General features: G+C 39.7%; 1 protein-coding gene across 1 annotated transcript in view; it reads right to left on the bottom strand.

Moving 5' to 3' along the window:
• Positions 1-27,321, bottom strand: part of FAT4 (FAT atypical cadherin 4) — a 122,978-nt gene that overhangs the window by 49,727 nt on the left and 45,930 nt on the right. The window contains exons 2-5 of the mRNA XM_053975690.1: positions 10,511-10,642; positions 7,575-7,836; positions 5,540-5,890; positions 549-1,471 (exon numbers count right to left, since the gene is read on the bottom strand). Of these exons, the coding sequence (XP_053831665.1) occupies positions 549-1,471; positions 5,540-5,890; positions 7,575-7,836; positions 10,511-10,642 (1,668 nt within the window). The remainder of the gene's footprint in view (positions 1-548; positions 1,472-5,539; positions 5,891-7,574; positions 7,837-10,510; positions 10,643-27,321) is intronic.

A 27,321-nucleotide genomic window follows, 5' to 3' on the forward strand; every position in this document is an offset into this window, starting at 1 on the left:
TGGATTTAAAAAGCGTAGTTTGAAAATACTAAATAGTTGATTATGTATTTTTCTCAAGTGTAAATACAGTAAGACTGTGCTGGGGCTCAATGAAAAAGACAAATGACCTGGTATAGGCTAAGCTCTGTATGAGAGCAAGCACTGCACATCCTGCTGTCAGATTCCATTTAGTTCTCTCTCAATATTTGGCACACCGGATTGTCCCATGTAGGCAATAACCAGATTGAGAGATTTGTTGCACGGAAGTTGAGAATGAGATGAGAGGATAGATAAGACTTTCAAAGTTCCAGTGGAGGAGTGAGGACAGGCAGGGAAAACACAAACAGAACTCCAAAGAATAATATTAACTTTTGGTAACAAAAAAAACCCAGCCATACAAACAAAAAGGAAAACAGGCCAAAAAAGACTGCAAATTCAATTAAAGCCAAGAGGCAGCTTTTCCACTGTTTTGAGCCTCTTTAATTTTGGAGGAAGGACTCTGTGTATTAATACCATGTAGGCATGATACTAATTGTCAGAGACATGTATTTATTGCTGAATGTACCCACCTGAAGAATAACTTTAGGGAGTGTCTCCAAATTCTCGGGGACATTCACAGAGTAGGGGGAAAGCTCAAATGTGGGAATGAAATCATTAACATCCTTCAGGACAATACTGACTGTCGCGGTATCGGTCCTGGGGCTGCTCCCGCGGTCAGATGACTGAACAGTCAGTGTGTAGGACGGCTTCTTCTCTCTATCCAAAGGCTTGGCCACAGTTATCACCCCCGTCACAGAATCGATCCGAAACTCACTGTTGGCATCCCCACTCACTATGGCGTAGCGGACCTGCCCGTTCGTCCCTTCATCTCCATCAGCAGCCAACACCTGGATTAAATCCGTCCCTGTCAAAGTATTTTCCGCCACCTCCACTTCGTAAAGCTTTTGGGCAAAGAGCGGGTTGTTGTCATTAATGTCCAGGACTACGACCACCACATCCGTAGACGAAGAAAGGGACGGCTGGCCCTTGTCTGTGGCTACCACAGTCAAGGTGTAGTTGGCCATGGCTTCTCTGTCGAGCTCCCCGGTGAGCCTCACTTCCCCATCAATGGTGCCGATGCTGAACTTGTTTCCTGGAGGCCGGAGCAGGCTGTACTCGATGTAGCTGTTGGGACCACTGTCGGGATCCGTGGCCTGTGCTTTGAACACGACCGTGTCTATGGGCGTGTTCTCCGGCACGTAGGTCAGCTTAGGGGAGATAAAGCTCGGGGGGCTGTCGTTCACGTCCAGCAGAATGATGGAAACTTGGGCTCTGCTGGTGTACCTGGAGGCTGGCAGGGGGGCCATGTCGTGGACGTGCACAACAAGGCTGTAGAAGGACTGGCTTTCCCGATCCAAGGGCTGCCGGATGCTCAGCACCCCACGGTTGTCGATGCCAAACTGCCCCGCGCTGTCCCCGGACGCGATGCTGAAGGACAGCTGAGAGTTGGGACCTGGTTGGGGAGGGAGAAGAAAGGTAGATAATGTGACTTCATCCCACTGAACTAGGTATCCATATTTCTGGCCTTGTTTCCACAGAAAATTTTCCTTCATTTTCCTACAGAAATCAGGACTGTACAACCACATTGAGTATTCAGCCTCTTTACCACCATTTTTTGAATCCATCTGCTAATTTCAGACAAGTTTCACAGTGGAGCAGAAGCCTTTGAAATTATTATTTTCTGTCAAGATAATATTCATGAAAGAGAGAAGGAGGATGTTAATTGGAGAGGCCACAGAGGGAACGATTGGCAGGGTTAATCTCTGCATTTCATTCAGCAGGAGCTCCACGGTGGCACCACAAGTAATTTTTCCCCATCTACAGGGGCTAGGAATAAAGGATTTGAAGGGTTTTCCTTCAGAAACCAAGACTCGGTAGTTCTCTGCTCACTGAACATCTGGTTTCCTCTGTTCTTCCCAGTTCAACTAAGCAATGTTACTATTAATGTAATTATTTCATGAATTTTTCCACTCAATTAAAAAAAGCCACAAGCAGAAACTCCCAAGCCTAGCTGGAGCAAGCCAAGGGTGAATACTGGGGAAAGGTATGCTTCCCATATATGGCATGGTATTCCAAAATATCAAATGAACAGCCCTCACTCATCTCATGATCAAAACATAACTAGCAATTATGGTCAGGGGAGAGATTTATCATTCCAGTAAGAGAAATGCATCCGGAACCTGGACAGGGCTGTGAAATATCCTTACATATTCCTTGTAGGAAACAACGTGTGCCACTGCATCAATTCCAGAGTTCACTCTAAACAACTAATTATTGGGAACATCCAAATGTGGAAAAAGTTCTCTCCTCCATCTATCTTACCCCTATTTTAATTAATTTCAAAAATTGTTCTTGTTTTGCATATTCAAGACTGTGTTTAGTATTAGTAAATTAACCAACCATTAGCTACTAATTTACCTTCAAACTAGCTTGTTCATGCAAAGCAAGCTGCCCACTTCACTGATTGCTGTGCATTTTGTCATTTTTACTCAGAAGCTATTTTCTGAGTGAATTGCTTTGATAATAAAATTATCCCTGCATTAGATTTATTAATCTCTGCTGTTTATTATGCTCAGACTTGAGAAATCTAGTCTTATGTGTCTTTCCCCCAGTGGCTAGTGTAATTGGCATCTTTCTCTCTTTTTCCTCCTGTAGGAGTCAAATTATAAAATGAATAGAACCAAACATGAAAGACAAAATATTTGAATGCAATTAAAGAAATTAATAAATTTATCTGACAGATATTAGAGTTTCTCCATTACTTTGATCAAGTGAAAGACAGTGAAAGTTTAATGCTACTCTGCTTTTTGTTCAGTTGTATTTTCAAATGACTAATTATATGTATGAAAGTCTTTATTTCAGTAAAGTACTTTCTGGCAATTCAAGATTTTTGGAGATGGGTAGGATTTGGGTCGTGGAGAAGAAAATTACTTTAAAAAATACTCTATTTCCTCCTCTCCCCTCCAGTGTTTTCTATGGTGTTTACGCCTAAGAAAAAATTAGTTTGTTATTCCTTATCTCACCTCCATGAACATTTCATTCTTTGTCCTGTATTCTCATAGGTTTTCCATGCTGCTAATGCTTATATAAATTAAACTATGAAACAGAAGAGTTGCCTAAATATCAGTGGAGCCAGGAAGGGCACTTAATGAACTATTCTCTTTTTTAAACACAGCATGCCAGCCAAGCTGGCATTGTGCACCTCGTCCATCCCCCCTTCCAAGGTTTGGAGCTGGGCTTTTCTTAGAGAGAATATAGGGACATCCTCTTTGCTGAACCTTAGGTTTATTTAATCTGAGGCTTCATCTGATAAAACACTGAAAGGACAGACATAGAGTCACCAATTTCAGGATAACACTCTTCTAAAGGGTTTTGTTTCTGTTTTTATTTATTTACTAATAAGACTAAAAAAAACCCCAACAAAACTACTTCCCCCCTGCCATTCTATAAATACCTGTAGAATTCAGCTGGGAAATTACACCAGCTTTGCCTGGAAGAATACCTAACCAAAATTTTAACAAACTGACAAACATGTGTGTGCTTTCCTCTATAAAGGTTTTTCCTGTTAATTTTTTGTTGAAAAAATAAAATCTGAATTTCAAGTTTAGGTAACTGAGTTCTTTAGTATATATTATTATATTATTAAATATCCAAGAGCTGTAGCTGATATTTGCTATGGACCTGTATATGAAACAGTCCAAGCTGAGATCAACAGCTGCTGTTTCCCAAGGGGTGTGCTGAACAAGAAAATGAAAATTTGAGCAGTTTCACTATCACCATGTTTCTGTATTTTATCAGTGTTTATCCTAAACAACAGCCATACCTCATTATAAAACAATGTCTTTGCAGAGCTCTTTCAAACTATAGGATCATGTAACATAAATAATCAAGGAAATCATATTTGTATTGAGTGCATTATCTGTGAGCACATGGAGAAGAGTATAATACTAGCATTAGCTATTTCTGTGCTCTAGATAAACATAAGACAACACAAGATAACATGTTTGGGCTTGAAACAGAAACAATAGATCATAACATTTGCTTAAGTTACAGTCTTATGGGAGAACTCAAGCTGGCATGCTCTTGGAATGATATTTCTGCCCTATTAATTTTAAATCCAGCCTGATAGAAAAACAAGTGTGTCAGAAAATATAAAAGGCAAGATATCTGACTTCTTGTTGCGTTGCTCCTCAAGTACTCATTTGCCTCCTTGATAACTGAGTGTGTGATGAATGTGAATTGATATGTCAGTGCTATGATATAGTTCCCATCCACTGTGCACAGATGGAAATTAATGTATGAGGCGCAAGAGAAAACGAAAACAGACTCATAATAGCAAAGTGAAGTTGACTTCCAAAAAGGTTTGAAACCAAGTGCTGTAGTCCTGACAGGAAAATAAGATATGAAAGATAAGGTAGGTACAAACCCATTTATCTACAAGTCTGGAGGATCAATCCCTTCCCTGGGTATGCATGATACAAGCACAAGCTCCTCCTCCAACTTGTTTAGTTTAAATAAAATAAAAGCCTTAACAAGTGTGGTGAAAGAGAGATTCATGCAAAAACAGTCAGTATCACAAAGTTATGACTTCTGATTTGTTGGCTTATCTTATGGAATCTCTTCTCCCTTCCTCAGCTTCATCTCAAAACCAGTTATACAATTTTTACCATGGAAAGTTTCATCCATTAGTGCAAATTTTATCTCCCCACAAAAATGTTGGAGTCCAACAACTCAGCATTTCCTGAGGAAAAACTGCTTTGCTGAGCAATCTTGATAGGTTCAGTCAATTTTGGTGCACAAAGAGGGATTCCTCAAAGCATGTAGGTGCTTCGTCCTTGAAGCACATTTCAGTGTGAGACACTTCCACTGAGCCCCTGTCAAGTTCAGAGGAGACAAGGTTGCTCAACATGTCACAAAAATAACCTTCACCTATAAAGTCACCGTGAATGCTATGAGGAATTTTTTGCATTAAGGGTAATGTCTGTGGACACTTCAGAAAATGCAGTACACAATGGAAAGTTGTTTATGTATTTTTTTGGCCATATTCTACAACTCTTCTTACTTGGGCACAACTGTATGGCAAAATGGTTAAGCAAGCTATAAAAATTGTACCTATTACACTCAACACATTAACACCCTCTAGATGGCATAAATAATCACAATATTAAAGCTTATTTCAATGGGAAGTTTTCCTAAGATCTCTTTCAATATGTTTTTTAACCTCCACTATCAACAACTTGTAGATGACAACTGTCTTCATGATAGACTTAGAAGTTATAGTGCATTTGACTGCAGATAAGATCTGATATTACCACAACCCCCTTCAGAATTTACAACAAACTTTCAGAAAAAAAAAAAAAAAAGGCAGACTTAGGTCTAATTTAAATATGAATTTAAGCATATGAAAGCAGCAACTTACAGGTAGCGCTAATTTTCCCTTTTTTTAGTAAGTCTTCTAACACATTGCTAAGGTGAAGCACAGATTTATGACCACAGATACAGAACGTGAGGGAACTCCTACCATCATCGGCGTCGGTGACACTGAAGTTGAGGATGGCAGATCCAGGGGGCAGGTTCTCCATCAAGGAAGTGCTGTAGGAGGCCATGCCAAACACGGGCGGGTTGTCATTGACGTCCAGGATGTTGAAGTACACCCTGATGGCCGTGGACTGGCCTCCCCCATCCTCAGCACGGATGGTGAGGATGTAATACTGCTGTGCTTCGTAGTCCAGGGCCCGGGTCAGGTTGAAGACCCCGGTGACAGGATTCAGGAAGAAGATTCCCTCTTCATCATCCTCACTTATGGTGTACGTGATCTCCCCATTGACGCCCGAGTCGTCGTCGGTGGCAAGAATGGCTGCTACCAAGGAACCTGCGTGGCACAACAGCAGAGCACCATCAGGCATTGCAACAGGCAAGAGCCAGCTCAGCATCAAGCAGATCCACAGACGAGAGATGCCCTCCAAGAGAAGCTCAAGCCTCAACACTGTCTGAATAACTATTGCAAAAGGTTTTTCAAAGCTGAAAGGGACATCATATTCTTGCTTTTACTCAAACACCATAAGAAATGGCCAGGGATGTTTTTTATCTTTATGCAGATTAGATATCAACAGAGGCAAAAATACCTTTTGTCCTGCTAGGCATTCTCTTCCTATGACTCAAAGGACCCTCCCTTTGCCACAGACAATCATGAGTTCTGGAACCTTCTAGATATTTCTTTCCAACTGCAGAACCCAATATGTGAGTACAAACCACATAACCCAGCTCTGCTTTTTGAAACAGTGCCTTTGCACTGGGTAACTGTGGTTAGAAAACTAGAAACCTTATACGGGTCTGTTCTCCGCTGTTTTCTGAAATTCAACGCCCTGTGAGTTTGTGCCAGTGTTTTCATTTCTGCATAGCTGCCCTCGCATGACTGACCTATCTGACTAGAGTTTGGAAATCAAGTGTCACTTTTTAGTATTTCGAACACTAATTATAATTAAGATCAGCTCATTTCCAAGAAAAGAAATCATTAAGTTTCCTTTCCCTGGAACCAGATGAACTATGTGCAGCACAGTTAACTACTTTCAAGCAACATGATAATGGAAACTGCTTATATCATCAGATATGCTGCAATCCCCCTTAATCCAGCTGGATAGGCTGGTATCTTCCACACACATTTGATGATCTCAAGCTTTAACATTTCTTTAACTGCAAGGGGAACGGGGATTACTCTCTGGGATAGAAAGTGGAACCTTGAAGGGGAAACCTCATGGTCCTTCCCCTCTGGGTGAGCCTGCCGGCTGCTCCCGGACTGCTGGAGAGCAGAGCAGGAGAAGATGCAGTACTTTAATACAAAATCAGCCTATTTGTTCCTTCAGCATCCACCACGACTGAGCTGGGTGTAAAGCACTAATGTACACCCTGTAAATGATTAATGAGAGAAGTCTCATTTTAATGTGGAGGGAAATAGGCTTGCCTCTTCCAGGGTTACTCCTGCTGAAACAGACCGACACTCAAGGCTCTGATAGAAAAGAGCATGGCTGAGGATCAGCAACCAAAGCACTCTGTGCTATACAGACATCTCAATTACTTCCAGATCAGATTCCTGAGGCACAGCTGATTAGACTGTAATTCTTTAATGCAAAACACCATCAAATTTTGTGACACAGACTGTGGGGAAGAGTACAAAAGTTGGAGGCGTGGGGGTAACCTTAGTTCTCCAAAACTGAGACTCCCATGCTTATGAAAATCCTAATAAAAGCTTGAAAGCTATCACCATGTCGTTTGCATCTCCTTAGTTTATTCATGTTCCAGAATAAGCTTCTAAGATACCTCTGGCAGATACTGCTTTTGTACTAACAATCTGTATAAAATCTTGGAAGTAATATTCATTTCTCATGTGGAAGCATGTGATAGAGCACAGTATTTGAAAACTTATTTTGATCTAAACACTTTTGAGTTTACAACTCCCCTTTCAAGCATCAAAACACACTCCTGCATACAAAACCAGCTTTAAACAAAGAAAACAACCACTTGAGAGGCCAGTGGTCGTATTTCCATGTCCTGTTTACCTGGAGTGGCATCTTCTGGGATGTCAAAGGAGTACACTGGCTTGGAGAACTTGGGGATGTGGTCGTTGACGTCGCTGACGGTGATGTTTATCCTCATGTCCGAGGACTGCAGGCCGTCGTCGGCACGGACCAGCAGGGAGTACTTGGAGCGGCGCTCGCGGTCCAGGCGCTTGGTGGCTATCAGCTCCCCTGACTCAGGGTCAATGTGGAAGCTATCATCTGCACCGCTGATGATGGTGTATGTCACCAGGGCATTGGCTCCCTAAGCCAGAACAGAAGTGGTCAAATCGCCTCATTGGCCAGGAAAACCACATCATAACTTGCAGTAAGACAAGGATCGTTCCAGTAACTGCGCTTGGAGATTATTTTTCAGAATCCAGTTTCCTTTAATAAACAGCCTTCCTTTCCCAGTTCCTGCTTCAGCCCCACATGCACACAGTTTTTATTTATGAGACGTGAAATTATAATGAGATTACCCAGATACGTTGTGCTCCACTCTTTGTAGAAGGATTTCATCCAAACAATACCAAAAAACTCTGTTACCTGTTTTAGTTTCAAACCAGCATCATCGAGCAGTGTGACTTCTTAATAAGGATCAATGTTTATTCTTGTTTTATTTTTGAAGGTTAAATTAAATCCCTGCCAGTGGGATCAGCTCTGCCTTTCTTGCTCTCTGGAGATGTGAAATAGGGAGCAGTAGAGGGAAGGAGGGAGGCATGGAAGCAGGGAGGACCCGGGGCAGCCACGTGGCAGCACTTCCAGCCACCATGCAGGGCAAGGGCCACAGCTCGTGGTCAGGAGAAACTCATGGAGGCTGTGCTTGCAGCAGCCCCTCAAAGGTCAGTTTCTGCATGGAAATATATTTACCCCTGTAAATAAAAAACCCCAAAGTGACAAATCACACATCATTAAAATCACAGTTCTGATCTCTTGGGTTGTGCTGCAAGTCAAAAGCATTTGCTTTTGGGTCAAAGAATTTCATTTATTCTTGGGGAAAAAAAGAAGCATTCATGTGGACTTTGAGCATTTTGGCTGAAAGGAAAATTAAAGAAAAGTAATGTTACATAGAAAAATGTCATCTACTTCTTTTTCCAAAAGAGGCTTAGGGATACCGAAGGTTTGGTAGCCTCTAACATCAGATACAGTACTCTCAACCCTGCTGATGGTGCCTGGAAATGCAAGCAGATATTTACTGTGCCCTCCTCTGGTGCCAGGCCAGAGTTCGGTTTTGACAGCTGAAACCTGCTGCTGACGTCCCAGTGGCACTTCAGCAATGAACAGCAGATCAAAGAGACAAGGCAGAAAGGAATTCTAGGGCTGTTTCAAATACTCCTGCCTAAAAAAGCAAATTAACAGAGATAAGCACCTGCTTGTATTTGTGAGAGGAGAGACAAGCATTAGTTACCTGACCTTACCAGAGTGCCCCGTGCCAAACTTTCTCTTTGGGGTGCTGTTTCAAAGAGTCAGACTGAGCTAACTGATAAAAGGAAATTTAGAAAGAAAACAGGCTTCTGCAGGTGCCCAACCGTACAGAGCTGCATGCAGTGTTTCATCTGTGTGCTCAGGTGTGTCCAGGGGATGTCACACGCTTTCCTCCAATTGTGTGGCTTAGTCATCACATCTCATGAGAATTTTCAGAGGTGATCACATTCTTCACCCCATGTTTGACCAGCCAGAGCCCTTCTAACAGAGTGCAGCTAAAACCACAGCCATGTGTGATACTGCTTTATACTTTGCCCTCAGCTTCAAAAAGTAAGGGGGAATAAAAAGGTATCTCAGCCCAAAGCTGCTCATCAGCAGGAAAACTTGGGCTCTTCGTAGAGTCTGAGTTACAAATGTTCTGGCAGGGAAATTGAAATCATTCCTTTTGATAAAAACACAAACTGATTTCTCTCTAAGGCAACAAATCACTTCCCACTGGATGGAGTGCTTCAGAAGGGGCAATAGATTAGGTGCAGTTCAGGAATGGTTAAAAAGAGGCTGGAGTATTATTGCTATAATCTTAGATATATTTGCCATACCACACCACAGAGTGATAGCTCAGTATTTACTGCTTCCTCAAAGAAAGACAAGTGCACCTTTCCAAAATCCTGGGTTTTGTCTGTATATCAGGCTACTACTGGAAAATAAAGGGAAAACCAAAATGTTTACAATCACATTTGCACCATTCCCGGGGGTGTTCCCATAGTTCCCTCTGTAGTAGTAAGATTAAGTACACCAATTAACAATCACAGGAAGACTAACCAAGCTAATACAAAAAAGGCCAAGAATAAAATTCTCCTGAGGAGGTTGAAATGTCCTATTACTGGAAAACAAGAACTGCTTGTTGTCAAGTGTAACTCTGTATTTTAACAACAACACAAACTTCTTGTATGGTTATATTGACTTTTTAGTCATTTTCCTTAGGAAAGAAACAGTTCAAGCAAACAAAGATAACACAATTAACATTTTTATAATTTAAGTTTCTAAAATAAATGAATGCATCAATAGTATGGTTGTTTCTTTGTAGTAGTTGCAGCATTCTCACAATAAGGAATCTCAGAGGGCAAAATTCTTTTGCAAACAAATTCATGTACAGAGCACACATTTTATCATTATTTCTTTCCCCCTTTTTTTGGTAATAAAACCTTCTTTTGGAAGGGATAATATTGATCTTTGTTGGGTCTAGTCAAAGGGAAAGCAGGCATTATCAGAGTTTTACTTGTTCTCCAAGTCTTGTCTCAGGCTTGTCTCAGATTAATTTTACTGCACACCTTGGAATTGGGCTCAACTACAACATCTTGGTTTCAAAGTTACCTCAGACCTCCACAATACTGGACAGAACTTTGTGAATGACTGCCATGATTCCTAAGGCTAAGGTCACACAAAGGATGAAGAAAACATGTCCAGAATGGCACTTTTAGTACCAACATTCAAAACTAAAATCATGCTCCTACCTCATCAGCATCCATGGCTGTCAGCTGCAGTATTTTAGATCCATCTCCTATGTTCTCCTCTACAGTCAGGTCAAGCATGTCTGTGGGGAATACTGGTGGGTTGTCATTGATATCCTGAAGTGTTATTTCTACCTGTAAAAAGAAGGAATAGGAAAAAAAAACTGGAGTGAGCACTGGACATGGATTGGACCTGAACATTACTAATAAAATAATTCTGAAAGAAATCAGATAAATTGCTCTTAATCATATGAATTAGCACATTCCCAAATCACACCAACAATAGGAAAAGCCCATCTGGATATTAAAATTCCACATTGTTATAAAATACTCCTAGGAAAACCTCTTACACAAATAAAGTTAATTTGACTTGTTGATAGCAACTGATTTTAAATGGTCCTAGTCTAGTTTACTCTGGAAGAGATCCACTGATAGACTGTCACTGTAATCCTCAAAGTCAGCCACTGGAGAATAACTGCCAAGTGCCGGGGCAGGAGATCGTTCAACCATTAAATGCTGCCTGACATAAAGATGAGGTGGTGTAAAATTCTCTCTGAAATGTTTATATATTGGCAACTCTCCGTTCGGAGAGGGAGAAAAAACACCCTTGCACTTAATATATTTTGTAACAAATAATATGCTTTTCTCTCTCTCTCAAAACTCCCCTCTAATTGTAAACATAAATGTTACTTTAGGAGCACCCACTAGCATCTACTCTCCTTGACTATCCAAAACTCAACAAATGTTCTTTTCACATGCCATATTTGTATGCTTTTCCAAGTAAGAATGATAGTTCCTGAAAGGTTGTTTTGTGATCTTTATCCCTAGTTTTTCATAAGCAAGATTGCTGCCCTGCTGATGGTAATTCAGAAAGATGCAAAGCTACGTTTTCTCATGTTGCTAGGTCTGGAATGTAATATTCCAAAACAGAAAAAGAAGACACAGCTGTTTTATACTTATCATGGGAAAAAAAAAGTATGGTTTTGGACCCAAAATACTGAACAGTCACCAAACTCTGAAGACCCACTAAGGAGAAAATGAGTAGCTGAAAGAACTGAGGAACAGAGAAAGGTAAAAGGCAAAGGTATGGATGGCTTAAATTGACAGACAAAATATTATTTATGGAACAGTATCTGCTATGCCCTTGTCCACCAGGATTTTCCAGGCACTCCGTTGAAAATATAGGGATTGGGCTGCTCTGGATATAAGCAGCACAGGCATTTCTGGTGATCCAAAGCCTACAATTTCTGCTGTTTCTAGTCCCCGGTCACAACATTTTCTTCTCTGTTCTGTTTTCATAGGGACCACCAATTGCCAAACTGTTCTGACATGATCACCAGGATGATCCCAAACACAGAGAAATTATATTAATATTAGTGTCATAGTAATATAATAGCTATATGTGCTGGAAGTGGAGACAGAACAGGGGTCTTTGATAGAAGGCCATTATTTATTTATCCCCTATTTAATCCCTTTGGCCACTCAAAAATGGTACACTTCACAGCCTGAGACAGATCAACCCAGAAGGTTTTATCATTAAATTTATATCCCTGACAGCAGAAGCAGAAGGAGTGCTGAGCAGAGCATCACGAGCAGTGATTGACAACCACCTCACCAGACACAAACTTTGGGAGAAGAAAGCCGCTTAGGTTGGTTTTCAAGGAGACTGAGTGACAATCACAGAAATGGGAGGGGCATGGCAGAAATGTCAGATGAAGGATTTTGCCAGCCTTCCTTGCCCACGGAACTGGCAGAGCACACTCTTCCTGCTTTCCTCCCCAAAGTGCAGCATTTCCCCAGACAGGGTTTCAAGGTAAAGCAGCTGCACAGCTCTGCAATTCATCTATTCCTACCATATGTGTCATTCACAGCTAATGTTTCAGCTGCGGGTGACATTTCACCACCAGAACCCATTTTCATGATGAGAGATTGCCCTTTGCACAAATCACATGAAAAATATGTGACAGCTTCTGGGGGTTTGGGATAGGAACTGTGCATTGCCTACAGCTTAAATAATGTGAAATAGTGAGGATCCAAGAACACAGATGGCTAAGGATTGGGGGACAAATAAGTTAATTATAAAGTCAGATTCCAGAGAAGTAAAAAAAAGAAGAATATAAGAGGCAATTTTATTCTGAAAAATCAGTTCACAAGTAAACAAAGAAACTGTATTTTATACTGAGGACGTGATTTAGATGGTGGAAAACCAAGAAATTCTCAAATAAGGACGGAAATTTTTTTAGAAAATAACATAACATTTTTAAAGAGCAGTTACACCATGATTTATTACTTATCCACAAGGCTTAGATAATGGGTACTGCTTTATAATTCACCATTGGCTAAGTCTAATTAGCATCTGTGTCTAAAGCTATCCTTCTACTTCTGCTAGAATTTACGACTTCAGCTTACAAATAGAACTGCAGACCTAGGGAGTAAAATCCTTGGGTGCACTCATTTGCAGAAATTTTACTGAAGTAATCATAGAATCACAGAATAGTGTGGGCTGGAAGGGACCTAAAAGATGATGTAGTTCCACCCACCCTGCCAGGGATGAGGATGTCACTCACTAGCTAGACTAGGTTCCTCAGGGCTCATCCAGCCTGGTCAAGGACATCTATGAAAAAAGATTTGAGAAAAAAACTTCATATTTTCCCCAAACAAGAGTCTGTTACATTTCTTTTAAGAGAGGCTCTCATACATCCCGAATGAGATCAGATGTAAACTGAATATCCAGGAGCTCACAAATTAATTTCACTTTGAAATTATTCCATAAACTCCAACACAAAGCACAAGCCACAGGAGAACCACAACCACAAATCTTCCTTTGCCACAGGGCACTGGAAGATTGAAGCATATCTTATCACATCTTTACTGGAGAAGAAAAAGAAAAGAGAAAAATCCACAAAGCTTTAATCAAAGATCTAAACTAAACCTTTCCCCAACCAACTGCTTCTATCTTTCTAATCCCACTTGACATTTGCATAAAGAAATCAATGTGTGTCACTTTAGGAAATACATGGTTTGATTATTACCACACACCACCAATTAAAAATTAAGTGTAATTCTGCCCTAGAGGCAAGACAAGGTGCTCATGGTGGTGTCACCAGCTGTTTGCACCACAGGAGTCACATTCCAAAGGGTCTATAGATCATGTGCTGATCTCAGCACACATGATTCTCCCAGCTCACACTGGTGGCAAACCACCCACCAGCAACAGCAGCAAGTACAAGAATAAATATCTAGGAAACCAAAGGCCTCGAAATCTCAAATACACCACAGGATGGAAAACAAGGGAGCTGAATGGATTTATCCAAACCTTGGAAGGAAGGAACCATTACATACCAATGCCTGTAGAACTGTAGGAAGCAACATGCCCAGGCTACATGGAAAGTGATAATTGCCATCCCCTTGTCCAAATCTATCCAAAATGAGGAATATTCTTCCCTGACCTCAAACTCATCATTCAGTGCAAATCTAGGATGCAAAGGCAGATACAAACCAACCACCTCACAGCACTCAAAGTACTGCACTATGCAACAATTTCTGCAACTTTCCATCTGACAAATCCTCAATTCCTATTTGTATCAACAACAACTTTTAATACAAGACCCAAAAGGTCTTACTGCCACTCATAGGACTTAAATATAATAAAACACAGAAAGAGCAAAGATAGCTAAGCATCTTTGCACCTTCTTTATTCTCTAACTTGCCCTCTCTTGAGGTCCAGGCACTGATGGGGGCTTTGCTCCTCTCAACAGCCTTGAATTTCTGCAGAAGCCATGAGAACACAAATAGTTACAGACTCTCCTAAATCTGTTAAGACTGTGATGGAAAACTGAATAATAGATTCATAATATTGTCTTGCTCCTGTTGTTCAAAGGAAAATGAAAAAAATTAGAAAGCTTTGGTTAATCCACATGCACATAGATCCCCACAAAATCATTCTACTTTTGTACAAATTCTAGTACAGTGCTTTTCCTTCATACATTTAATACATCTAGAAAAAAAAATAGACTGAAATTCAAAGCTTTCCCTCAGAGCTTATTTTTCAGAAAAATACACATTATTTATTTACCAACCCTTGTAAAATAAACACAGTAATTTTACATATCAATTTCTATGCAAACCATCTTTGTGTGGGTTTTTTTAATTAGTTCTGTTTGTGTGCTTGTTTTATGTTTGACTCAAGCGAAGATGCAAAAACAGAGGCATACAACAAACCACAGAGATCGGCAATATAGAAAGCCACACAATACCACAAATTTTGCTGTGCATGAATCAAATTTCTCCTTCACAGGCTTAATAACACTCTCACAATAATGCCCTCCCCCTGCCACAGTTACAGATGGCCAGCCTATCCTCATCTGTGACAATTCAATTGCTGCAGCCTGTTGTCACAGACATTTTAAAAGCAGAGGAAGTATTAATTGCTTTGATCTTGTTATGATTCTTATTTGCTGCCCAAATTAGCCTCTTGTAGTTTTTTTTTTTTTCCCCTAAACAAATGCAGAACAGATTGAGGCAGGGCAGCACTCACCTCAAAACGGTTCTGCCACAATTTACTCTGAATGTAGATGATAGAAAAATAGTTCTTTCTCCATTCAGATAAACTTCGGCTGTTAACAGATACAGGCATCATAACAAGACCTCAAGCTTTAAAGCAAACAGATCTATCAAAGATTTTAGGACATAAACTATTCTTCAGCTTATTCAAAATAATTTGTTGAATTAAGCTGCTAAAAGACAAAGTTTTACTTCTCAGAGCAAAAACACCATTTCAATTCCACTTCAAAAATACTAGTACCCCAGGTAACTATTACTGAACAGGCTAGACAAGGTCCATGCTCAACATAAAAAGCTTAAAATGAGAGTTTTATTCTGGAAAAAGAAATTATTTAGTGGCTGGGTTTATGAGCTACAAAGGTATGTAAAATAAAACATCGCCCTGCAAGGCAGGGTGCCAAATTCTAACCAATCATAACACCTTCCATAAACCAATGTGTTCACTTGGCCACTTCTGTTTTACTACAGTTATTAACATTTAGTTTTCTTTTATTCCAAAGTCAGGAGGGTTTACAGACAGAACAGTTTTCTGAAGTTCTTTCACCTATCAAATGACAATGAGAGGAGGAAAAAAAGATGACACAGGACACATGAATGAGTTCACGTGGCAGCAGCAAGTTTCCCTGGGAGTCCCCAAGGAGTAATTTTTGCTTGGAGCCATGCTATCCATGGCACACAGTGGATCAGAGATCTATAGATAGAACACGATCTGAGAAGGGAGGAACTCCCAGATGCCTCACGCTTTTGATGCTTCTTCAAAAGCTACAACTATTTGATTAAAGATCAGAGTGCAGAGGCAACAGGTTTTCTTTCAATTTATATGGTGTTGAGTCATTCTTCTTCCCTTTGCTTGCTGCTGTGACGTTCACTGCCTCTCTCAGGGGATACTCTCTAATAATCCACGAGCGGCATCGCCACAAATCACCATGGAGACTTTTGTTTATGCCTAAGTCATTAGATGATCCTTCATCTTAAAACAAAATTAAGGAACTTTTTCTTCTTTGCTGGAGACCATGGCAGCACATTATCAATTTGAACTGAATAAAAGTGAAAGGATTTTATTTCCCCCTCCCTTGGTAAATATTCTAAGTAATGTCATTCATGATGATAAGAAGAAAGAATACAACTATTAATTCACCCCATCCATGTAACTGACTGAAGAACCTGGCCAACACTAGTCATTTGTTTCATCAGTTCAGCCTTCTTCATCCAGCAAATAATGATTCCCTAATCCTGGAAAACACACATGCATGCATGCATAGATTCCGTTTTTAAACGAACGTGAGTAATCAGACTGGCCACTCACACCAGTGAAGTTCTGGTTACACTCAGTGCTTGAGGACCAGTCCATGGGTGCTTCCTCCAAACTGGAGAGGCAAGGGAATGGGGAGATAAAGGATTAGAGTACAATGCATTTCTGGAAATACACTTTGAGGAAAAAAAGAAAAATCCTCTTTGAAAGTAATAAAATTTTACGTAAATAAATGAATCAATAAATAAATATAAAACCCCACAGACCATCTTGAACCAGTTTCCCACTTTGCTCTAAATCACTGGGAAACAGTAAGTTTGAGGGTAAAAAGATAAACACTTTTGCTTTGAAATTATTTGAATACCCAATAATAGCAGAGATCTGGAAGGTGAAAAACCTGAACTACTGATCATGCACATTTACGATTTCCACAAGACGGAAAGCCCATTTATAAAGAAAATATCTTGGGACAAGGCAATAGCTGAGGCTGAATGAGGCATCTGAATATCCCATTTTCCAGGAGGCAAACAATCCCAGTGCATGTTAGAACAATAAAAATCACATTAGTCTACTGTGCTGCAGGCCAGCAAACCTGTTAAATAGAAATGTAATGTTGTTAAGAATTAATATTAACAGGGGGAAGATTGCAGCTGGGGAGAAAATGTGGGGGAAAAGTGCTAAAAAGGCACTCTTTGGGAAAAAAAAAATTAAAAAGCCAGGTTTAAAAAAGTTAATTCTGATTTCTGAGGTCAAGCTTAATGCAAGACAGGATGTGAAAGCTGTCCTAGGCCCCACCAGTGCCCACTTCAGTTGCCCAAAAGCAAATAAAACATCAACCCTGTATACAAGACAACAGTAATTTAGAATAGGGATTATAGAAATATTTCCTTTTACCTCACAGAATCAGGAATTACTACTCATTACCAGCCTTGAAATTGTTTAGAAAATTAGGGCTCAATGCACTTTGAAATATATTTTGCTTTGTCCATTCAACAAACATGTATGGATCCTTATAAACGTTATTATGATTAATATGTAGTGCTGGAATTTCCCAGGTAATTTTAATCTGTGGGCTCCAACTCCAGCATTTTAACACTGCAGAACCCTCCTGGAGTTAATATCCTATTATGTAAAGTTTAGCAGGGTGACTTGATGTTTTTCAACCAAGAAACTTTTATAAAAAATTGCTATAAAGTGCTGGGAGATCAGAGTGATCAAAGGCAATGGGATTTAATTGACATTATCAGAAAAATCCTAGAATCACAGAGTAATTTGGGTTAGAAAGGACCCCTCAATACCATCTAGTCCAGGCTCTCTGCAATGAGTGCGGACATCTTCACGTAGACCAGGTTGCTCAGAGCCCCATCCAACCTGGCACTGAATGGTCCCAGGGATGGGACATCCACCACCTGCCTGGGCAACCTGTGACAGTGTTTCACCACCCTCATTGTGGAAAATTTCTTCCATATACGTAAATCAGGTGTAAATCTGCTTTCATCATCATTTAAAACTAAAATTAAAAAAGAAGCTACTTCCTTCTGTTGTCCCTAAGAAACATTGATCCTAGTGCTGTAAAGAAAAGGTGCCATAATTGTTTCACTTTCTCTCCTTTTTTTTTTTAGCCCTATCTGTTAAGGTGACCACTGGGAGTTGCACTGCCTGGAGTCTTGATTAAATGTTTCACTGCATCCAGAACACTTCATCATGCAGCATAGCCAAAATCTATTACGGCTTGCAAGTGACTCATACTTTAGCTATGAGAAAACCATAATAAAGAGCATTTTACATAAAAATGCCCAAAAGGTTGGTAATTTAATCTTGATTCTAAGTAGTATGCAAGGTCTCTGTGTCCAGCTTGTGCAGACAATAAGGCATTGTCTGGAAATGTTACCTACTGTGGTTGCATCTAACTTGCCAAAGTCCAGATGAAAGACACTGAAAAGAAACAATCTTGTCCCAGCAGAAGGCCACCAGCCATGATGGGACACTAACATTTCCAATAGAGAAGATTTAAGAAAAAAATTTTCCTAAAGGCAAAGCAAGCAATGCTAAAAGTCTAATTCTTTCTGAAATCAGTATTTTAAGGTAATTTAAGCACTACATCATTTTCTGCTCCCTCAAAAGAGACATGGTCTCACATGCAGCAGAGGGAATTAAAACTGGATTGGGGAAAGCACTACTCAAACCTTGGCTAATTTAACAAAGTAACAGCACGCTGACTTTAAAACACACATCAAAACATACAGAATCATAAACATGGAAACTCAGTATGATCCAACTTCACAGCAAATGAGAGATAAACATCAAATTGGTGCAAGGGATAAGAAATGCCACAAGCAGTTATTTTTCCCCTTCCCTCACCACCAGAACCATAATGAAATGCACGTTATTTTGTCAGTACTGGTTAATGAGTAACATGTATAGCTCAGTCAATATTCACACAGTTTTAAAAACAGACTGATTGTAGGAATGAGTTACTTTGAACTCCATTTCAGCAGGACTAATTAGCACACCAGGACCTCTCCCAGGTCTGCCCAGAAACTGCAGTCCAGTGGCACCAAGGTAGAGCTGGGCTGGCACTTAGGACCATGAAAAACTCCACCCACACTCCTTTCCAAGAATGCTGGATGTGCACACACACGGCCCTACAGCATTTCCCCAGATAAAAGGGGTGACTTTCTCATAAAGACATTGCTTCTTCTGCATCTAGTACCACCTCTAGTCACAAACTCAATTCCAAATACCTGCCGAACCAACACAAACACTTGCTAGTGAGTTTTTTTTCTTTTTGGAATTTTTTTCTTAAAGCAGTATACATTTGGGAGCCATTTGGCTTATAACTTTGCATTTAATTAAATGAGTTCTACTGCCATGTAATAAGAAATGGATTGAATCGGTAAGAACATTTCAATCCGTGCCAGAAAAAAAAAAAAAAGTGATAAAGTAAGAAAATGCAAGCATTAGAAGTTCAAGAATGGGAATGTCACACCTCTAAATTAAATAAATCACCTAATTAAACTTACAGGTGTGACATTTAAGACACATGCAGTCATCAGGACAATGTGATAAATCCATCCCATCACTGAAGGCTGCCCAAACAGCAAAAGAAAACCTCTTTACCCAGAGCCATGGCAGAAAAAGCACTGCTATAGACACTGAGACACTATATTCCCTTGCACTCACAGAAAACAATTTGATATTTAAGATATATTTAAGAGTTATTTAAGATATAGGACTTATTTAAGATACAGGACTGAATGCTGACTGATGTTTTGCAGTTATGAAGGTTTCATATGTGGCACCATCTTGAGAAGAATCCCTCCAAGAATCTAAACTAACTAGACTAATCTAGACTAACTTTAGTCAATAAAACACACAAAGCCAACGTGTTACTTTCCTGTTTCACATTTAGCAGTACAAGACCATTTTACAGAAATGACTAAAGGTTTTTCCCCCTCACAGCATCAAGAATCTGCTAGCAGGGAACTGTCAGGGCTAGAAATTCCAAATATTTCTGCATCCTTCTACAGATTTCAGGGAAATGCCTTCCTCACCATATTCCTCTTTTGCAGACTACAGGCTTGTGCAGCAGCTTCACATCTGGTGTCAGGGAGGGCCCCTTCCCTGTGGCCACAGGCCACTTGAGACCAGAAAGGCTTTTTTTCTGTGGCCACAGATGGACCTTTTCATGTGGCTGCCCTCAGCAGAGCCAGCTGGCAATCGAGGCTACGGTGGCAGGGTCAAGAACTTCAACCCACTGGGCAGCACCAGCCCTCCTTTATTCTGCTTTCCTCCCATAGTTCCGAATTTTTTATTTAGGCAGCTGGATCTTCAGGCATATCTTTCTCCAATTATCTTTTTGGTCCACCATGGCTATGGAATCTTTAATAAAATTATTCAGAAAGTCCCACATGATAACAGTAGGCTGATGCACTGTCTGTTGGACCAACTCCTGTACCTGGACAAAATAAGAAAGTCCTACATGCCTCCAAAATCCAGTTTTTCTGCCCAACTAGATTCAACATGTCTACATTATCTCTTCTTGAAAAAAATGCTGCTTCTGGTGATGAGGTTTGGCAATAAAGCCCTTCTTGAAGCTGAATAAAAACCTCTATATTAGTCTTTTACCAAACCATGAAGATTCAAATTTGCATATAACTACAAACTTTCATCTCCAAAAATAGTCTAAATACCTGAATAACACATTTCTTTTGGCCCAGGAATGTGAAAGGTGGAAGGGACTCCACTTATAGAACTCTTCATGTCAGCTAACAATTTTTGTTTCCCTCACTTACCTTTTGAATTTTCTTACTCAGCTGTTGGACTTTGGATTTGAAACAGCAACTTTAGAAAATCAAGCATCAAAGACTAATTAAAAGGTCTTTAAAAAGACCTTTTGAAACATGTAATTTCACCATATCTGTAAATACACACATGACTTTGTTCACTGAAGAAAAATTAAGCAAAAAGCCCCAGACTTTCACAGAAATATCTGGACTAGCTGGAACAGTGTGGGATTCTTACAGTCATCTTCCTTAATAAAGAATATGAAGTGTTTTATTTGAGCATAAATTCAGAGATTTGACTTTTATTGGTTCCTAAACATCCACTACATCTTCCCTAGATGCAGAACCTACACCAAACCTGGAAGTTAAGCTCCCTGGTTGCTACAATCAATAATGAGAACTTTTAATAGCCCAGATCGTGACATATTCCTATATTACATCTCTCTCCCCCAGCAGCCTGACTTTGCACCACAGCCAATCTCTCACTGACTTTTTGTATTTATTTATTTGTTTTATTGTGGATAGTCCTAAGCAAGCCCCGATTACTGGGTCAGAAATATCACCAGCAACTGACAATTGTCACAAACCAAAGCCTCCCTTTAATCAAGTAAAAACTTTGAGTTCTGATAATCTTAGTTAACCTTTAAAGGGAAAAAAGAAAGAAGAAAGAAATACACTGGCACTTCTGCATATCTTAATTTCAGTGTGGCGGGAAGCAGATATACCACAAGAGAATGGTTCCCATGGTATTTCAAGCCTAGGAGAAACCAAAGAACCTTTTCATGCTCGGGCCCTGTCTGATGTCCTGACTGAAATGACTCAGCTATTCCTTGTACTTTAGCACTTAGGTTTTTCAGTTATCATCCTGATGTGCGAGATCTTTGATCCTTTGGAAGTTCATCACCACTGGTCATTACTACAAGTCTCTGGATATTTAAAATGAATGGGAGAAATTTTAGAAGAGCTGAGAATCACCAGTTGTCTTCTGAGGAACAAAGAAAAAACAACAACAAAAAAAAAACCCAACAAAACAAACCAAATCAGAATAAGTGTTCAAGTGTAACCATAAAGATTCAGAAATTCTTAACAGAGTTCAAGAATCCCTAAATACACAAGTGAAAGATATAATTCTGTCTTTTGAAGATTGAACCTAAGCTCAATTTCCTTGTGTTTTCCCCTTGTTTTACTTCCTTTGATTTGTGTCTTCAGTAGGGTATCTATGATGTGGCATGGGAATTTTTTTTTTTTTTTAAAAGTACATATTTTCTAAAGATCTTGTTGCAGGTTGAAACAGTCTCAGTCTTTCTGGTTTTAACTGAATTAGAGGAGTCCTGTGTACTGAATGTACAAACGGGCCCACTATCCATGTGGAACAGATTAGATGATGATCATTCATTGTATGCTCAGAATTGAAGCATTTCAATAGTTTTATAGACAATTGAGAAAAAAGAAAAAGTATTTTGAGGACAAAATTTGAATGGCTTACAGTTAAATGATTGTATTATATTATATTAAAGGGCAGAAAAATAGAAACAGAGTAGGCAAAATTTAATAAAAAAAAAACAAAGAATGTCACACATTTATAGTAAGAAAGTCACACGCTTATAGTAAGAAAATTGCAGCAACAAACCTGGGCATCATGGAGAGGTCTAAAAAACTCTGGTTTTTTGTACCATTCATGCCCCCCTCCCCATCAAGATTCCTAAATCTCAGCCTGGTTTGATCCTTCCATAAGGTGTGACAACTTATTTTCCTAAGCGTAATACAGAAAAATAGCAGATCAAAACTTTTCTGTAAAAAAAGTATTTTCTAGGTACAAGTGTAATAAATCTGAAAGCTTTCTGAGAAAGTCGTCAAGCAGCTGAAAGAAGGAAAATAAGGCAGGCAAAGATTTCTGAATAATTAAAAAAAATGGCAACAACTCAAATGCCTCCGCTAGCTCATCGCATTAATGGAGACAAAAATGTAATTACCAACATAATTTTATAATGAACAGCTGGTGATAAGGCAACAAGGACAACATCATGCCCCAAAGACATCATGGTGTGCTTTGCATGGGATTTGTTTCTCTAACAAGTAATGGCAATGTTCTGTTTAAAACCATTCTAAAACTGAAAATACCCACAAACCTATCTAGAAACATATTGCTTGAAGTACCAGCATTTGTGAGAAATTAATAACGGCAATTTCTGCATTTATCAACATCTGCCTTCTACAAACTTCCAGCAGACTTTCTCCAACATGATTAAAAGCATCTTTGTAATAACAAAATATCATGGTGTCTGTCTTCCAAAGGGGAAAAACAATGGACAAAGGTATAAGGTGATGTGATTGGTACAGTGCATTCAGGGCAGATCTGGCTGCCAGCCTGAGCCCTCATCACTCCTTACTTTCAGTCAGAATGTGACATTATCTAAAAGCTGGATGGTCACTAACACCACAGGCAGGAACAAAACCTCTTGCAGGAAATCTCAGCCCCCAAAAACTGAAGTGTAAAGTCAAGTCACTCCTTTGGTCTTTCCTATGACCAAACTACAGTACAGAAAAGCAGGAGCTGTTATTTACCTTTCCTTTATGGTTGATGAATCACTGACACAGTCCCTGCTCTGTGCCTCTGCTGACATGCCATATTTTGTCTCAAAAGAAGATATTGTTCAAAATGATGAATTGCTAGTGTATTTAACACATCTTCTGATAACTATTAATTGTGCATTTCCCCAAATGTATTTCTTACATAGGTATCACCAAACAACACCCAGCAGCTTTCTTACTTCTTGAAGCCCAGTAAGGCACAGATGCCCTCCAACCAGGCCATGGCAATTCCCTGACATGAGATGGTATGCAAAATGCTGTACATATTTGCAATATGCTTCAGGGAGAAAGTTACAGGATATGAGTACAGTAATTCAGGTTAAAATAACAACAGTAGAAAGAAATGAAGGGAGAATATTTGTAACAATGCTAACTGATGGCTGGATTCATATTTTGTTTTCAGTTACCCCAAAACAAATCCCAAGACACTGCAGCAAGGTTAATGCCTTTCTTTGCATGGACTGAGGTACTTGGCAAACACTGCTGAGGGAATTAAAACTAGCCTATGATACAAGCAAGTTAGAAGGGTTAATTGAAACCTCTTTGTGCAGCAGTGCAAACCCCTCAAATCTGTCAAAAATAATGAGAAAAGCCAGAAGAAACATTATGGTTCTGTCTAGACTGCCAGAACCTACAGTCTGCCTTGTATTAATAAATGCTATAGAAAAGAAATGCTGCTGTGAGACCAGTGAGGCCCTGGCTGCCCAGAGAAGCTGTGGATGCCCTACCCCTGGAAGCGTCCAAGGCCAGGCTGGATGGGGCTTGGGGCAACCTGGGGTAGTGGAACATGTCTCTGCCCATAATCTTTACTGTCCCCTCCAACCCAAACCATTCTGTGATTCACTTTATGCCCAGCTCTGTCATCCTGGTGTACGGGGCAACAAAAGCACAGGGAAGCTTTTATTTCTCTGGGCTTGATATCAGTGTTATGTTTGGATGGCAGAGCAGCTCCAAATGGCCTTGTTGTGACAATGTCTGAGCTACAGAGCCACCTCTCCTCCCCAGATCCATCCTGCCCACAAAGCCCTCACTGCAGACTGGGTCTGACCCACAGCTGGAGGGAAGCAGGCTGAACAAAACCCCCTTTCATTTCCCCCACACTCTGTTGACTTCAGAGAGCAACACAATTGAGGCCTTTGATAATTATACCTTATGTTGGCTCTACAGCTTCTCCCATCTCAGCCCTTAGAGAAAAACAAGCAAAAAGAAAAAAAAAAAAAATCATCCTACAAAGAAAAACCTTAAAAAGCAGAAATAAGCCTCCCAATATGATTTTGTAAACCCAGAGCAACAGCACAGCTTGGAGGGGCAAAACCAAGCAGAGGTGACCCTGAATGTGCCAGAGGGGCCCAAATGCTCCAACATTCCTTTAGTGTTTTGGGGTCGTCAGGTCTCCTGGACATTTCCATACCCAGGACACATGAGCACCTGTTGGCACCTCTGGTAAATCCCTACCTGCTGCCTCAATCCATTTCTTATTTTTCAGGCTGATGAATGTGTACCTAATAAACAGCAGAAACACAATCAGGACTCCCAAAACAACTTTCTACTGACCAAAAGTAGTTTGACACTTATGAAGACATCCTTCTTCCATTTATGTCAGACAAAAGTCTTATGTTTCTAGCAGCCCCTTGTAAAGCACCACAGACATCAGAACAGCATTAAAAAGCAGCTTTCAAAGTACATTATCACTCCTTTCTTTGCACAGAAGGTCATTAAAAATATGCAAGTAGATTCAAAATCATATTTATTCACTGCGTTTCAGCATATGCACAATGAACATTAAACTTTTAGTTCTTGGTCTTAGTATCTGTTGGTTTTTTATTAAATTTGTACTTTGCAGGTTTAGAAAGTGTGCTGCAAATCATGACCACTAGTATTTGTGGCTCTTTAATTTAATATACAGCTACAACATTATAAATACGTTGCTGAACTAATAAAATCATCACAAAACAACAAAGAACATCAAATTCTGCACTATTTTTTTATACTATACAGTCATTCAGCTCACCAGTATTTTCTAATCAAGCTTCCTGCGCCACACTTATATCATTGCAGCTCATCAAATTTTCTAATTTATGTACAAGGACAGCTCAGCTCCTCTGGTTTTTGGGTACTTTCATGTATGCACGTTATTAAGACTAACTCAATTAACACCACATATTAGATAATCAGTTTGACAAATAATAGCATCAGACTACATGGAAACAGAGCAGCACTTTAATTTTTTTTTTTTTTTTTAATTCTTCTAAACTTGAGCTTATTTCCTGGTATTGAAATCATAATTAACTTACATCAAAAATCCTGCTGCTGTAAATCCTACTGACTTCACTAACTATGCCAGAAAGGGGTCCATTATGTGAGTCATCTGCTACAAAACAGAAAACAGCAACCATGCAACAGAATAATGCCAACTGAAAAGATTTATGTTACTCTCATCACATGCCCCTTTGAGTTGTGTAACTCTGCACAATGGCTACGATACCATCTTTATTCTCTCAAATGTGACTGAGGAAAGGTGACTAACCATTTCAATTGACGTGTTTTTCTTCCTGTGGGCCTAAAAATCTGCTTATTTGTACAACTCAGGCACCACAGCAACAAAAGTTGTGTGTCTCATTTGGCACAGGGCCAGGTAATGCTTGCCGAGTGCCAAATGCTCCAGTAACCTAGATAATTTACACAGAGATGACGCACAGGAGAAAAAACAAATCAGGTTATTACTGCATTTACTACCAGATACAGCCTTAAATTTCATTGTATACAGGGCTGTGCTTTAGAGTGAGCCATCCTCAGCAGACACTTTTGGAAAATACACTTGGCACTTACAGAGTACAGTTTAAAAAGAGGGAGAAAAAAAAAAAAGAGGTAAATTTAGAAACAAGAATTAATGAGTACATCTGTAATTCTGTAATTACGGCATCTGCTCTTAAGCCTTTGCATCTGCTTGTGTACAGCTGCTCAGCACTGTCAACAATAACCTTAAACCCATGACCAGATATCATCTCACAACTTCAAGCCAAGCAAAAAAATAAAGCCAAAACAAACAAAAAACAAAAAAAAACCAAAAAAAAAAACCAAAAAAAAAAAAAAAAAACCAAAAAAAAAAAAAAAAAACAACCCACAAAAAAACACCCAAACCATTAAGTACACGTAGTGGATATGAACACACTGATGTGACCAAGCTAATGATCCACTGAACAAAAGCTCAGCTTTAAAACTCTGTGTGTAGGGTTTTATGGTTCCAAATACAAAAATGTTTGTGTGCAACTGAAGATCTGCCTTCCAGGAATTAGCAAAAGGAATAATCTCCATGGGAGAGGCTTCTTCATAACAATTCATTGTCTAGCAATTGTGTTTTAAAAAGACTTTAATAAAAATGTTCTGTTAAATGTATTTTAGTAAAAATCTCCTCAAAACAAAATGATCAGGACAAACAAAGCACTACATTTTAAAACAAAGAGTGCTGTCAGCATCAACCCTCCCTGATATTTTAGGAAGAAGCCTTCTGAAGGGGTCACACTAATACTTAGTTCAGAGGGAGCTTTGACCAGTTCCCAGGTGATCTCAGTAGGAGGGATGGACAAGGAAGTAATTTCAGAGGGAATTCAAAATGGGGCATACCTCAAAGCTACTGAGTATCCTCAAAGCCTACAAAAAGTCTCAGAAAAATGATTTCAAATACAAGGTAAAAAAAAAAAAAAATCAATATTTAATAGAGACCACCTCTTCATTTTCTGCTGCTAGCACTGTGCAGAGCTGTGCCCTCTGCGAATGGCTGCTCCCTCTCCCAAGTGTCCACTGGGATTATTCCAGGCCTGGCAAACAAGGTTTTTATCTCAGTTTCAGTCTCGGTTCTGCCAAATACATAAGAACCAAGTGGAAGAGGTCCAAATATTTTTGTAAATGTGCCATTTGGTCTATCTGTGCACTGCTGTTTTGCTGAAGCAGCAGTGACACACATGTTTGGGGTGCAACTTCCAACAAGCCCCCTTGTTGGGTATCTTCCATTGTTTGTAGCTGCACAGTTATAAATGGGTTGAGTTACCACGATTAATGGGTGCATTAACATAAAAGTATGAATGCAATATTAATAATTTATGAAGAGCTTAACATTACTT

This window comes from Vidua macroura, chromosome 4 (assembly GCF_024509145.1).
Source record: "Vidua macroura isolate BioBank_ID:100142 chromosome 4, ASM2450914v1, whole genome shotgun sequence".
Classification (NCBI taxonomy): domain Eukaryota; kingdom Metazoa; phylum Chordata; class Aves; order Passeriformes; family Viduidae; genus Vidua; species Vidua macroura.